At 42.6% G+C, this 14,831-nt stretch overlaps 1 protein-coding gene across 1 annotated transcript in view; it reads left to right on the top strand.

Moving 5' to 3' along the window:
• Nucleotides 1-14,831, top strand: part of STAB2 (stabilin 2) — an 85,689-nt gene that overhangs the window by 35,415 nt on the left and 35,443 nt on the right. The window contains exons 23-36 of the mRNA XM_074163198.1: nucleotides 851-1,031; nucleotides 2,046-2,139; nucleotides 2,355-2,513; nucleotides 2,904-2,999; nucleotides 3,660-3,755; nucleotides 4,743-4,790; nucleotides 7,243-7,379; nucleotides 7,740-7,854; nucleotides 8,722-8,799; nucleotides 8,963-9,055; nucleotides 9,169-9,276; nucleotides 12,049-12,180; nucleotides 13,262-13,387; nucleotides 14,766-14,822. Of these exons, the coding sequence (XP_074019299.1) occupies nucleotides 851-1,031; nucleotides 2,046-2,139; nucleotides 2,355-2,513; nucleotides 2,904-2,999; nucleotides 3,660-3,755; nucleotides 4,743-4,790; nucleotides 7,243-7,379; nucleotides 7,740-7,854; nucleotides 8,722-8,799; nucleotides 8,963-9,055; nucleotides 9,169-9,276; nucleotides 12,049-12,180; nucleotides 13,262-13,387; nucleotides 14,766-14,822 (1,520 nt within the window). The remainder of the gene's footprint in view (nucleotides 1-850; nucleotides 1,032-2,045; nucleotides 2,140-2,354; nucleotides 2,514-2,903; nucleotides 3,000-3,659; nucleotides 3,756-4,742; nucleotides 4,791-7,242; nucleotides 7,380-7,739; nucleotides 7,855-8,721; nucleotides 8,800-8,962; nucleotides 9,056-9,168; nucleotides 9,277-12,048; nucleotides 12,181-13,261; nucleotides 13,388-14,765; nucleotides 14,823-14,831) is intronic.

Here is a 14,831-nt window from a genome sequence, read left to right on the forward strand (position 1 = left end):
TCAGTTACAACCATAATTTCTGATGTATCGAATAGCTTATAGTTCTAGCAGTCATCTTCTATATACTGACAGATTTAATCCTGCTACATCAAACCATACTACATTTGAGAGTCCACAGAATATATGACATCAAATATAGATATGTTCCGCATCCACAAAACCATTTTCAGTCTTTTTTGCTATGAAACAGCATGTCATTAATGAAGCACAGCTTACTCAAAGGTTCAGAGATACACAGACAAAAACCAAAAGACAAATTCCATAAGAAAGGGTGGTATTGCTTAAGCTCCAGCGTCGCCAAAGCAGTACGTGTTGGTTTAACTCGTCACTACTGGCACTTCTTGGGATTGCAGGACATACCCCACTATGTCCTTTGGGCACATTGCTGTGCCTCCCCAGCAGCGCTAATCAACCCAGCCCCAGCAAAGTGCTGCTAGGTCTGTGCTGCTGCTCTGCAGACTGGCTTGGCTCTGTGTAATTTAATACTGTGGACTCAGTATTAAAAGGCTTCCCACATCACTGAAAATATACCAAAAGTTGTGCAATGAAATAACTTTAGCCTTAATAGCTTAGGACATAGTATTTTGTTTCTACTTCTCTGAAGTACTTTGAAATCCATTGATAGGTAAGTGCACTGTAAAGACACAATAAATTTTAAATAATTATCATAAAACACACCTGAAAAGACATGGATATGCTAAATAAACAATAAGTCCCCCAACAAAAACTTTAAAAACACAAAATTTTAGATTCTAGAATAAAAAGGAGGACCCAATTCATAAGAAATGCTACATAAGGGTAGCTGCCTTTTACCATTATGGAATTGCACATTGTAATTTATCTCTGGCAGAGTGCCTCTGCATTCATGGGAAGTGCGATAACAGAATAGACAGCGACGGGATCTGTCTTCCTGGATCATGCAAAAGTGGATACACAGGGAAACTCTGTGATAAGCAGATTGCTCCTTGCGAGCCCTCCCTACAGCTCTGCCATGCACATGCGGACTGTCAGCTTAGCGATGGTGCAGTGAGGTAAGTCAGCAACTTGCATCTAATTAATACTAATTGTGATGCAGCTCTTTCCTGTTTGTTTGACCAAAACAGCACCTTGTAGCTGTACACAAAAATCAACCACTGAAATACTGCTATGCAGCGAATAAGCATAAATATGCACCGCATCAGCCTTGAATTGCAAGATAATAATTATGAGTTCTCAATGCCCTATCAAGTACCTTATATTTAACGCTGGTAAGATAGTAAGGGTCAGATCTGTATGCATCTAAGAAGGCTGCCTTCCTACCACCATCGACAAAGGCTCTTAGGAACCTCTTATTTCTAACCATCCCTTGGTGAACTGGGAGCTTGAGCCTTGCTGAAAAACAATGAAACTCCCAAACAGCTTGGGGACAGATAGTTAACTCCTGTCAGTTCAGGTAAGATTTGTGTGCCACAACACGGGACTTCAGCACAGGCTCTCCAGTCCTGACAGGACCAGTCGCAGGACTCTAACTGCTACAGCTGCCTTGCCCTTGCCTCACGCTCACCTTCACACGCAGCAAGTTTGCCTCTTGCCGCAGAGTATTCGTAATGAGTCACCACAGAAAGCAGAATGTGGGATGCTGCATAGCTGGAGCGCTAAGAAATCCACTCCAATATGGCTTAGTCTTCAGGGGGACAATGCAGGGGAACAGGGGTGCTCGTTGTCTTGCATACATTTCAGGGAGGGAGCGATCTTTTGTGTCACTGAAAGAAAGAGAAACCCCAGCTCATAATTTAGAGCTATTACCTTTGCAAAGATCACATCAGTGCAGAATTAATTTCACTCCCCATCTCATACACAGAGAATGGATTCCTGATTTGACTTAATTAACTCAGCCAATATTTTGGGAAAAAGCATAATGTACGCACTTAAGCTATTTGCATCATGAATCCAAGGTTACCCATTTTTAGTTGCCTATAAATAGCAGGTTACAGTGGAAAACAATTGTTTCACTCTACAGCTGTCTTATCACATTTAATGCCTCCCTCATCCTCTTGTCTCTACAGCTGTGTTTGCAAACCTGGCTACGAGGGAGATGGCATGAGCTGCAGCAAAATTGACCCTTGTGCAGCTTTAAACCCAGGCGGCTGCAATATCAATGTGAGTACGTGCTTTTCCCACAGACCCTGACGCCATAGAAAAGTAGGCAGCAGGTAAGGTTTGGCCAGAAACTTTTGCAGAAGGAAGAGTCATAGCTTTCACTGCAGGTTCAAGCTCTTTCCCCATAGCAGCATCACTATTGCTTCGTCAAGCCGTGCACCTGAAGCCAGATGCCACCTGTCTGTCTTGAACAGATGCCTCTGTATCCCCCCCAGGCTGAGTGCATTCAGACAGGCCCAGGAGAGCACACATGCGCTTGCCAGGCAGGATGGACAGGTGATGGAAGGGACTGCTTGGCCATCAACAACTGCCTGCTGCCTACAGCAGCAGGGTGCCACGAAAATGCCACCTGCATATACGTTGGGCCAGGTCAGGTATGTCTTCTCACATTCATTGCCGCCTTCAGGACTAGTCCTCACCCATTTTGCTCTGCTGATGCTCCCTACCCTATTTCCTTCCCCAAATTCTCCTCTCCCTCTCAGCCACAAGGCTACTTCCACATGGCATTCTCTACCCAAAGCCATCTCCTTTGGTTCCTATCCTGGTGCTCCCTCCTATGTGGTGGTGCTCTGGCAGCAAACACTTTTTTAATAAATACGTTAGTAGATGTCAGGTATAAAGGTCTTCTGGAGATACTAATCAGTGTCATTCCACTGAAGTCAATGGAGTCATGCAGAAACACAGAGAGACTAATCCACCACATCTAGAGTATACATACTATTTTAATCATTTTAATGAATTGCTGTGTTTTACTGAAATGACAGAATGACTGCAAGTGTAAGGATGGATTTCAGGGGAATGGAATTGAATGCACACCCATAAACTCATGCCTGGAACAAAATGGAAAATGCCATCATCTGGTGAGTAATTAATCATTCCCTGAACAAAGTGTTCAGATATATATCACACCTCGCCTCCTGCGCACACCATAGAATTTCCTTGCCATTTCAAGCCTGCAATTTCTGTTTGAGTTGGAACAAAGCTGAGGACAGACTGCAAGGGCTGCTCCCAGTTCTGCCTGTATAGAAGGGCTATCTCAAGCCTGGAGTAAATAAATTCTGCTTCTCTACCAGCAATTACAATGTGGATGCAATAGCCTGTTGAGATGTTTACCTGAGTCATGCATCTCTACAGGGGCATCTACCAGCTTTATCAGCAGCTGTGTGTGCTCAGCAGACCTGCAGGCTCTGCTGTGCTCTGTGGTGTCCTGTCCAGCCTTAGGCAGGACACAGGGACAAAGGTAAAGCAAAGAGCACAAGGGAGCAGAGGATGGATCTGCCATAGCCGACTGAAGAGAAGTAGTACGAAACAGTAGAGCAATGGTGTAAACTCCTTATAGACTGGAAGGTGGGAAGGTGAGGTGCCCTCAGCTGGTGGAATGTGTCCTATAGGAGGGTGTGGAGGTCCATGGAAGACAGTACAAAAATCTTTTGTAAAGTTGTGTATCAGGGTTTGCAGGTCATCCTTGCTCTTGAGTGGTCTCCTGGGTATTTGAAAAATTTTCTATTTCTGGTTCAAAGGCAACTTGCCAGTTCGAGTCTTTTCGTGGCTGGGAGTGTGTGTGCCCAAAGGGCTATGAAGGAGACGGTAGAATATGCTATGGAAATGCTGCAGATGTAAGTAACATGGTCATCTTCTCTGAACACAGGACCTACTGCACAGTTCTCACACTGAATCTTAGCCAGAGAGATAGCAAAGCCATTATAAACAGTTGGAAAAATATAATGCCCACCAATGCTACCTGCAGACAGTGTTCCTGCTGGAGACTCCTGCCTGATACACAGCAGAAATTATCTGTTGCATTTAAAAACATAGCTTGGAAAGAGGCCTAAGGGATCTGAGCATGTGTCTTTAAGACAAATTGAAAAATGCCAGCCCCAGAGGCCTAAAGTGCAGAAGTGCTAAGCACTCACCTCCCAGCTAGGAGCAGCGAGCACCCAGCTCTTCTCAAGTTCTGCCTTGAGGTCTATCTCAGTGGAAACAGACAGTTTATCATGTTAAAACAAACCATGCTGACCGGCAGGCAAACAAAACCCAAAAACAGTAAATTGATGAAATAAATATGCATTTAACAGCATAGGAAAAATGAAAGTGTCACCTGTGCAAGCCATTGGCAGTAATCTTATATGGCTCTTAGCACTATCTGTCATCCTTGCTCATACCATCTTCTATCTCCGTTCGAAGTACTGTGGCAGAATAAAGGCTCTCTACGTGCAGGATGATGTGTAAGACGCTGTACAAATACCAAGCAAAACAACATATCTTCTTTGAATCAATTTTGCATGCAAAAAGATTTAGGTTTACATTCCCAGAAAACTAATGCTTAGCCTGAGGTCAGTACACATTACGTACCAAGGTCAGGTACACCTAAGCAATTGATGGCCTGATTTTCAAAAGAGTTGGTAACTCTCCACCTCCATTACCAGAAAGTATTTGTACTAGAAAAACACAAACGTTCTCCCTTTTCACACATACTGAAAACCTCCTCCTCCATGTCACATCAACCAGGCCAGACACAGCGGGTTACACCACAGGCTACAATAAGAGTACTTTGGTACAGCTAATTATAGCTTGCATACTCATTGCGCTCTCTTTCTAATCAGGAGTTATCTACTCTGTCAGAAGCTGCTGCATTTAACCAATGGGTTAATGTAAGTACACTTCGCTGTTGATTTATTTTTTTAGTATGTTCAAATCTGCAGAAATACATGAGCCTTTTAGCCTTTAGAAATGTGCACCTCACAGCAGTATTTCCATCATACAGCAGAGACCCAAGCTCTGGAGAGGCACCGGCGTGCCTCTCCCACCAGTTACTGAAAGGCTAACCATCTGATTCCCTATTTCTGCCTGAAAACCAAATTCTGATCCCAAATTCAGGCAATTGAGGAAGCTCCACAAGCAGAAGAGCAAGTTACAAGCCCGTCTCTGAGTCAGGGCACTACATAAGCCGTGACTCTCTCAGCACATAAATGCACCACAGTCCAGATGACCAGCAGCAGGGTACAAGCAGAGCTCAAATACGTACCTAAATGGCTCTTTCCAACTTCCCTCACACAATAAAACTACAAGTAAGCGGAGAAGGAAAGCAACGCCTTACCCTTCCCATTTTCAATGAGCCCCATGCCAGGAAAATGCAACTGTATGGCTGGTCAGTGTCCTGCTGCCACAGCAGGCAAGGATGGGAAAAAATTTAAAAAAAAAAAAAAAAAATAGTCTGTGTGGGCTTGACTGAGGTGCAGGAAATGAAGGAAGATATTAGCTTGCTTGTCTTCAGATTAGGGAAAAAAACATCAATTTAAATGATTAAAAAAACAGTTCTAGATTGATTGATTGGTACTACCTACTTTTTGTTTTCACATGCTATCATCTATTACTAAGGCAGGAGTAACATTAAAGGTCCTACCCAAACCATGGCTGGCACTGTATGAAAAAAAGATAAAAGCCAGTTTCTCCCTCAAAGAGCTTAAAACCTAAATATAAGAAAATGTATGGCAAATACGTAGCAAACAGAAAGGAACAGGGATATATTAATGAATATCATCAGAAGCAGAAGTCACAGCATATTAGCTGCTTTCATGCTTTTCAAAGTTAAGATGGCTCGGGGATCATTAAATCACACAATTGCAACAGGGACCTCAGGGAGCTGCTTAAAAGAGAGGCTAGTGTGGGTAATTTAAATCAGTTAACTGCCTGGCCCTGGGCTCAGGCTGCAACAATGGACACTGTAAAGAGAAACTAATGAAGTTAAAGAAATGAGCACAAAAGGAAAGGCTGTTCACCTGCTAATGTGTCCTTTAGATAATGAAGTAGAGAGTGTGTGGAATCTGAGAGCAGATTCTGTATAATCTATTGAAACAGGGATGTGGAAATTTCTGCTACACTTCAGAGAAATGGTATCCCTTAAAGTAAATAATGGTAGCTACAAACATGAGCAAAATAGGGAGGTATATCTGTCTGTGGGGTTTTTAACTTCATACTTGAGCAGGAATGTGATGTTTACCACTTTTCATAACCAAGTATTTTTCATGCTGGTCAGGAAGGATGAGAAAGGGAAGTCTGTTGCTATTTCTGTATTTAAATATTTGGAAGGTGACAGTGATGATGGCTAGAAAGAAAGATGATCTTAACGGACAAAATTCCCAGCTATTTAAGGGAGCCAATTTCCTTCTTGACTTAAAACCCAGAATGGGTATTGAAGGACTGTACAAAACGAACCAGCTTCCAGGCAGCATATCAGCTGCAAAAAGGTAGCATCTTGCTCATATTGCTCCCTCAGGTTTTGCAGTATCAAAAATGGCAAGTTGTGGAGCCTGTGAAAAGTTTGGAGAAGAACATCTTCAGCAAGATCACATTCAGACCTTTAGCTCTCCTTTTTCTACACCACAAAAAAAATCCACACAACTGGAAAAATCCTCTCCAAGTGGAGGCTCTCTCCATCCTTAAGGCAGATGCAAACATATGAAAGATTAATCAGTCCATGCATACTACAGAGCCCACATCCCCCATCTAAAATTAGAGCTTTCAGCAGCAGGCCCCACTGCAGCGCTAATGGGCACTGATATCCCTTGGACATCTTGAAAAATCCGAGCCACGTTAAATAGTCTTATTCCAAATGGGAACATCGTGTCACATGGGTTTCTTATTTCATGGTTCATAACCTTTCTATCTATTAAATGGCATAGAGTGCTCTGTAAGAGCAGATTACTTGAAGTTATCAGTAACCAGCAGTATTTATCACCATGAGTTTTTGTTGTGGTTTGTTGGGTTTTTTTTAACATTCAAGTGCATGAAATAGAATCCATGAGACACACTAACTTTTGTGGGAGGCAGCTTACGTGTTTCTTAATAAAAAACAATTCTGACCTAAACATTGCTTCTGCCCTTTAAATGCTGGCAATCTATTCTGTAAAAAATAGACACTCATTTACCATTTTGGTACAGCTCTAAATACTTCTGTTCAAGTCATTGCTCAGTATAATAGTTTTTCCCCTCCAGGCTGGTCACAAAGCACGTCACGTACTCCACCTTGCTGAAAAGTCACCAGCTGCTATTTATAGGCTGTCCTCATGTTGAATTAATTTTACACTCTTTACTTTCATGCAGGAGGCTGAGATAAACTCGGTGTTGTCCACCACCTCAAACCTAACTGTCCTCGTGCCTTCTCTTCAAGCAATTGAAAACATGGATGCAGATGAGAAAGCCTTTTGGATGTCAAAGAGTAACATCCCAACTCTACTGAAGTATGTTAAAGGTTTTGGGTTTGGGTGGAGGGTGGGGGGATGCTAATTAATTGCTCTCCATCGCAAACAAGACTTTGGTTTGAAGCCTCTAAAGCAAGACAGCTCTTACATTTTTAAGGGAGGGACACAGGATTCCCCTTCTAGTTACAGCGGTATAGATTTGTGGCAACTCCACTGAAAATAAAGATGCTATTTGTATTATGTCAGAAACGTTTAAAGGTCAAGCTAAGACCAGAACATAGCTGAACAAGGCATTGTACAAACAATTCCTGCTTTAAACCATAGTTTTAAACACATTAAGTATATTTATCTGGGGAAAAAAAAAATACAAAACCTTCAAATCCAGTTAATTTCCTTTAGGTATCATGTATTGACAGGAGCTTACAGCTTTGCTGATTTCCAGAATTTATCATCCTCTGACATGCTGCCAACATCTCTACAGAGCAACTTCCTACGCCTGTCTAAAGAAAATGGGGTGAGATGACCTATAAACCACTGTAGTATCATGCACCACACCCTGACCATCACTGCCACTAATTTTCTTGTATTACAAAACCACACAGACATTATGTACCTGTATTTTTTTTAAAAAAGGCCATATCATAAAATTAAAGGAATAAATCAATTATATTGGGCCCTCCAGGAGAAACATTAAATTTATTTTCTCCATCATTTTGTCCACAGTATTATTTATTCCTAATGTCCCAGTAGCCGCTGCAAACACTGGATTGTCTTGTAGCCAAGTGGAAGCTCAGTCCCTGCCTGGAGCAGCCTGTGTGAACTAATTTAAGACAAAGAGCATCAGGGAAATGCGATAACTTATTTTAGGGAATTGGGAAGGTAGGAGTGATACCGTGAATACATCCACACATGCAACTTGATAGTCCCAAACTACCCAAAGGTATTTTTATTGGTAAATAACTACAACTGACAATCCTTCCCCCTCAGCCTTTTTATTTAGTAGATTATGTTCTGAGGAGGATTTTCTGGAAGTACGTATGGCATGTTTAAGCACTTCATCCCCATAAGAGGGAGGGAAAAGTTCCCCCCATCTCCATACCCTGAGGGGAAAAAAAATAAAAAAATGAATGGGGTGCTTCAAAGGTGCACAGACTCAGGAGGACATGAATGGGCACAGAAGCTCATCCTGCACACCTACCCTGCGTATCTACCCCAGTGCAAGAAACCCCATGGCTTTGCCAGTCTGTGCACGAGCAGAGCCGTGGTGGAGCTCCAGGCAAGCCTTTGGGAAGGTGTGGAAATCCACAGCATGAACCAATGGGAAAACACCACCACTGTGATGTGAAAGCAAACCCTCTCTCTTCTCCTCTCCCTCTTTCAGAACCTCACCCTCGAGGGTGCTCACATCGTGGCTGGCGACATCGCATCCACAAATGGGATCATACACGTTATTGATAAGGTACACGGCCGCATAGGGAGGATTTGTTCCTCTGCACCACGAGCAGTGGAAAATAATTAACTACACTTGGAAAAAAGTATTTGCACCGAGCAGCATTTTGTCCTGCCGCTGCGACCACAGCATGTGCACATTCGCTGACGTGGGATATCTGCTCCCTTTTCAGGTTCTGACCCCCCTCCGCAGCACCGTTATGCCGAGGCTGCTGGCACGTCTGGAGCAAATGCCCGACTACTCCATTTTCAGGGGCTACATTACTGTAAGTTTTCACCTCCTTTTAAGAACAGAACCGGTTCTCTGCTCTGTTTGCATTTGGACTGGTATCAGACTATCAGTGGTCATTCTGATTTGTTTTTATGTGTTTCACAACAGCAATACAGCCTGGCAAATGAGATAGAAGCTGCAAACACATACACAGTCTTTGCCCCAAATAATGATGCCATAGAAAATTACCTAAGGGATAAAAAGTCTGCTACTCTGGTACGTATTACTCACAAGATTTGTCTTAACAACTCAGTATCTCGTCTCAGTTTTAAGTGGATGGATTGAAAAGACACAGAAATAGGAAGAGGGATTTGTTTTCCAGAAATCCAGTAAGTTTGGTTTTGTTTTTAAACACCAGAAGAGGTGAGGAGGGATGGATCCACCTGTATTTTCCTGGCTTGCCAAAAGAGCCTAGCTATTTAGTCTGGGCTTTGTCCTTCTCTAGGTTAAAACCATGCGAATAATATCCAAGACATTTCTATCAGTAGACTTTTTTTTTTTTTTTTAAAGATCAGTACAGGATTGACCAGGAATAACACTGAAATGAATTTCCTAGGTGAACAAGTCCAGTACCCTGTCATCACTGGCAACCCCATCATTAATAATGCCACAAAATGTTCTGACTCTTTCTTAAAACTATCCAGATGCTTGCCCTGTCACTCCCGCAGGAACGCTATTATCCAGCCAATTTCTGCAGACCATTTCTAATCCCAATTTACAAGCACAGTTGGCCAGTCCCAGGGCCCAGAAAAATTTCTGATATTTTCCTGGCTAGAAAAATTTCCTCAGGCAAAGCCCATTGCTGCTGCCCACCTCCAAGAGGCCCATGCCAGGTTCATGCCTGACTTGGCCACCAGTTCTTCCCACTAACACAGAAGTATCCATCCCACCTACCCTACCGACCTCAGTCCTCATGCTCAGAGCTAGTTTATACTATTTTGACAGCACACCTCTGCCCGGTTTATATCCCTTTATTCTTATGCCAGGAATATGCTTTGGCTGAAATAACTTTCTCTTGCATTTGTGCCCTGACGTACCTACAAGGCCAAACAGCTTTCTCAATCCTGTTGGTCTCCTCCCAAGATAAGCTATCAATTTCCTCCATTATCCCAGTGCCTTTCTTCACATTCACTCCGGTTTGAAACAGCGCATATCAAGAGCCACACCTTGCACAGGAAGCTTTGCCCATTACTTGCTCACTGACATTTATACGTCCCTGCCTCTCCCATAAATATTTACCCTGCCACATACTGTCCCTACTCCCATAGATTCCATTTACAGCCAGGAAGCTATGGAGAACAGGGTTCAAATGACCTGTCCCAAAAAAATTTACCATCAACCAGCCGACCCACGGCAAAAGTCCCACTTGCTGCCTCACCGGAAGAATTCCAACATGATCAAGCTACGTCTGCTCAAATAACTTTTGAATGCTATTTTAGTTGTTTCATGACACGACATCATCATTTCCGCACCACTGCAAAAAGCATTTATAAAAGCCTTTGAGAGACACATAGGACATCAATCCCATTGGATTCAGGTTACACACACACACACAGAGAAATCCTTTTCATTTCCATTACATACCAATGTTTCTTCTGTCTTTCTTCCATCCTCCCAACCTTGTCTGGTGTGGCAACCTGACAAAGAAAATCAGAAAACAATCATAAGGTTAAGCCTGCCTAAGCCTTATCCTCTTCATGAAACACCTTGGGAGAACTCTGCCACAGAGGGAAGATCTCAGCACAGGGACAAGATCTCATTTCTTGGCCTCAATGGAAGCAAGGCTTTGTTCTCAGTCTGCTAGTGATTAAAGACAGAAATGGAGATATACGAGTTAACTTTTCCTCCAAAGCATCCAACTTAGGAGCATTAAATAGGATTGGACATTGTTGGAGGCCTATGCCTTAGTAGATTAGCTCTATCTTAATTCCCACCTTCTTGCCTGCAAATATTTCTTTACCAAATCTGTGGAAAAAAAAGCAGAATGAGTCCCACTCTATGAGATATGAAGACCACTACTTCACCCTGTGGGAAAAGCCAGGCAACATCACAAATCTTGCAACCTGGGGTTGTTTCATGCTTTCACACACTTTTGAGGGAGCTGAAGAGGAAGGAGCAGAATGAATGTTCAGAACAAGGAGACAGCAGACAATGGGATTTGCAATAAAAGATGCTTGTGGGAAAGACATCCAGCTTCAGCAGCACCATGTCTGTTGGCTAGGGAGCTCCTAAACCCTTCAAACACCCCAGCTTCTCTCACATCTACAAATTTCTCACAAACATCCTCCTTCTGCTGTCTCTCCCAAGTCAGGGAGATCCGAGTCCTCTGCCTCCAAACAAGACGCAGAAGCCTTGGGAAGCCCTCACAAAATTTTGATGTGCAGAGAATAATTTCACCACATCAATGAAAAATTAATACACTCTAGCAGTAACACATAGAAAACTTTCCAATTAACAGGTGTGGCTCTAGCACTTTGACTGAAGACAACTTTGAAGATTAAAAAAAAAATAAATAAATAAAAAATCAAACCACCACCCTATCAATTGCTGTAAACCTTCATCTGTAGGTTATTCAAGGATTCCCTAAGGAAGAAGGAATGGGATTGGGGAAGACTGTAAAGTATTCATGAATATGCAGCTTTTGATGTCAAATGAGCTCATGAAGTTCAGAGTCCTAAAAAAATCATTTGACTAACTTTCCCCTGAATCTGTGAGCCAGTCCTATGCACAGAAGGAGATGCTACCAGGCACAAGCAAACCTTGGTCCCACCAGTTCAATAGCCTTCCATTCCCAATGGTCAGTAAAAATTCCATTATGACAGGAATGTAGACTGTCCACAGTAAGAAATATGAAATAACCTGCCAGCTAGCGAAGCTTCTACTTAAATTCAGGTAGTCTATGTTTGGCTTATACCTTGTGGGAAAACCTATCGCAAACAACTTTCCATGCTTTGTTATGTAACTCCAAATTTAATTGCGTGTTTGCAGGATGAAGGCCAAATCCGCTATCACATTGTGCTGGAGGATAAGCTCCTGAAGAATGACCTGCACAATGGCATGCACAGGGAGACCATGCTAGGGTCCTCCTACTGGGTTGGGTTCTTCCTCCACAACGGCCAGGTACTGCTGTCTGCACTTGCTCAGAGAAACATGTTTCCTGGTTTTCACGCATTCATCTTCAACTTTAAAATAACATGCAGTCAAAAAGAACTGTGCACCCCACATTAGCTTCTGGGACTTAATAGCACAAAAGATGTCACTCAAATGCAATGTTTCTCTCAGACCTGCTTAATTCAAAGTCACCCTGGAAGGGATCTTTGATTGAATTTGATTTCAGTTATGCTGAATTTAGCATTGCATTTTAGAAGCTGCTGTGGTGGATGTGCATCTCTAGCAGCTAAATTAATGACTGCATCGCAAAGCAGTCATTAATCTGACTTCCAAGAGCTATTAGAAACCTGCCTTCAATTATAAAACATTAATTCTATTTTCTGTAGATTTACTCCACTTTCAACCCTAAGAGCTCAAAGCACTTGGCAACAAATATGAATTGCCTTTCAACACCACTCATGGGAAAATTGGGGACAGCAAGATTAAGCAACACACCCAATTCTGTGGCACAACTGGGAAGAGAACTTGGTCCTTCTTCTCTGTCACAGACCTCCCTCTGGACATAGACAGAAAGCTTCTCACCAAAGCAGTTTCAGCCCTGCTGTTTCCTCTGCCCACAGCAGAGCCTTGCAAGAAACATCTGCTCATGGAGTTGTTGCTGGTGAGGGCACAATGGGAGTGTGGAGTAGCAGTGAGATGATGAAAGTCTTCCTTGAAGGAGCAGCTGCTGGGAGGTCTTCCCTGAAGCCCCTCAATCCCCCACAGACAACAAACCCAGCTCTTAGCTCCTTTCAGCTCCTTCTTCAAACCCTTTACCTTTACGCCCCACAGTGGAAAAAGCTGCTCTACCAAATCCTGTTAGTGTGAAACTTCAACAGGCTGCAAGTCGTCTCCTGCCCTTCAGCCCAGTGAAGCTCGTAAATACAGCAACTGGGATGTATGTGAGCACACGCTTGAAGTTAACTACGTTCATTGGTTTTCCTGAAGTGAGACTTGTGCATTGCTCCTTCTTTCACCTGCTACTGCTCTAGTTAGCATATAGCCACCAAACAGCTCTGTTACTTTCTAACTCACTGTGTTTCTTTTGCAGCTATTCATAAATGATGCACCTATAAGCTATACAAACGTTGCTACAGACAAAGGAATTATTCATGGTTTGGGAAAAGTCCTGGAAATCCAGAAGAACAGATGTGATATCAATGATACTGTGGTCACCGTAAGTGGTTCTGTTTGTATAGAAGGGTTTAAGGGCCCATCAGAGAGATCTATGAGAGCCAAACAAATCTAAAACATACAGGATACGTGACCAGGACCTAACAACACCTTATTTCCCAGTAAGCAATGCATGCATTTTCCACAAAGGATATTCCTACCAGAGTTTTAGCACCTATTAAGACTGCTTTGATCCTGCAATCAGTGTACTGACAGCCTAGATAAAATATAACTGGGCTAGCACAGGAATAAGCAATTCCTGAGATTTGAAGAAAGTAATCATAATGCACTATTCTAATACATCTTCTTAGCCAGGCCACTTGGGGGGGGGGGGGGGGGGGGGGGAGAACAAAACAGGAAAACAAACTATTTTTAGTAAGAAAAAATGTTTCTTTTCATTACCACTGCACATAAATCAATTCCTCACCCCCTCTAAGTAAAGCAATTCTTCCTCTTTTTTCCTTTTACATATAAAACAGAAATGGGTTCACATTACTTTAAAGAATAGGATGTAGTTTCCTCAGTCTGGCAGAGAAAGGTTTCCTTTGTCTTTTCTCCTGAGCGAGTCAAATAGGACAGCAAACAGGCAGCATACCTCCCTTTATTATGGGGTGCGACACAAACTAGACAAGGAAAACAGAGACTTGTGCTTCAGTTAAAGCTGATTTAACAGGCATGAACTTCTGCAGATTAATTCTTTTCCTTGGGATACAGTCCAATATCTGAGTGTATTTCACTCAAAGCTTTCCCCCAGCTTTGCTCTCTCAGGCACTAAGCAGGCTTCACGTATAGCCCTTTGTTTTCCCACAGAAAATTATTTTCCCTGCTATGTTCAAATGCAGCACCACGCTTCAACATTCATTTAAGCCTTACTAAAACTAAGCACATGTTTGGCCAAACAGGAATAATATTAAGCATTTTGCAGAAACTGACTTTACATGTGCAAATGATTCACACACACATACAGCATAGGACACATACTCTGTAGGAGTTTTCCATTTCCATTTGCCTTAGGCAAACTACATCCAAGCTGAAGATTTGCTTCTTATTGTGCTTCAGATGGAGAGGCCTTTGGGGGGCATTTGGGAAGCATTGCTTTAGAAGGGCAAAGCAAAATACCTAAAAGAACTTTCCTCCTTCTTTGGAGAAGGCTTCCAATGGGGTGTCCCTGCAGACCCACTGGTAACGGTGTTCTTCCTTGCTGAGCGGTCCAGCTACCCTCACCATCTTTACTAGAGTGGTTATCCTGACTCTGCAACCCCTGACTCACCCCACAAGCTAGATTTAGAAATATAACTCAAAATTATGCATTTTTCTGTTAAACAACCTGTCTGCAGCATTACATACTCTTTGTTAACTACTTCCCATTTGTGTTGCTTAAGGAAAAGTGCAGAATTTGTTCGCCACCATCAAGTTGTCCTCCAGGAACAAGAGAAATAGTAAGTAAT

Source organism: Numenius arquata, chromosome 2 (assembly GCF_964106895.1).
Source record: "Numenius arquata chromosome 2, bNumArq3.hap1.1, whole genome shotgun sequence".
In the NCBI taxonomy this organism is placed as follows: Eukaryota; Metazoa; Chordata; class Aves; order Charadriiformes; family Scolopacidae; genus Numenius; species Numenius arquata.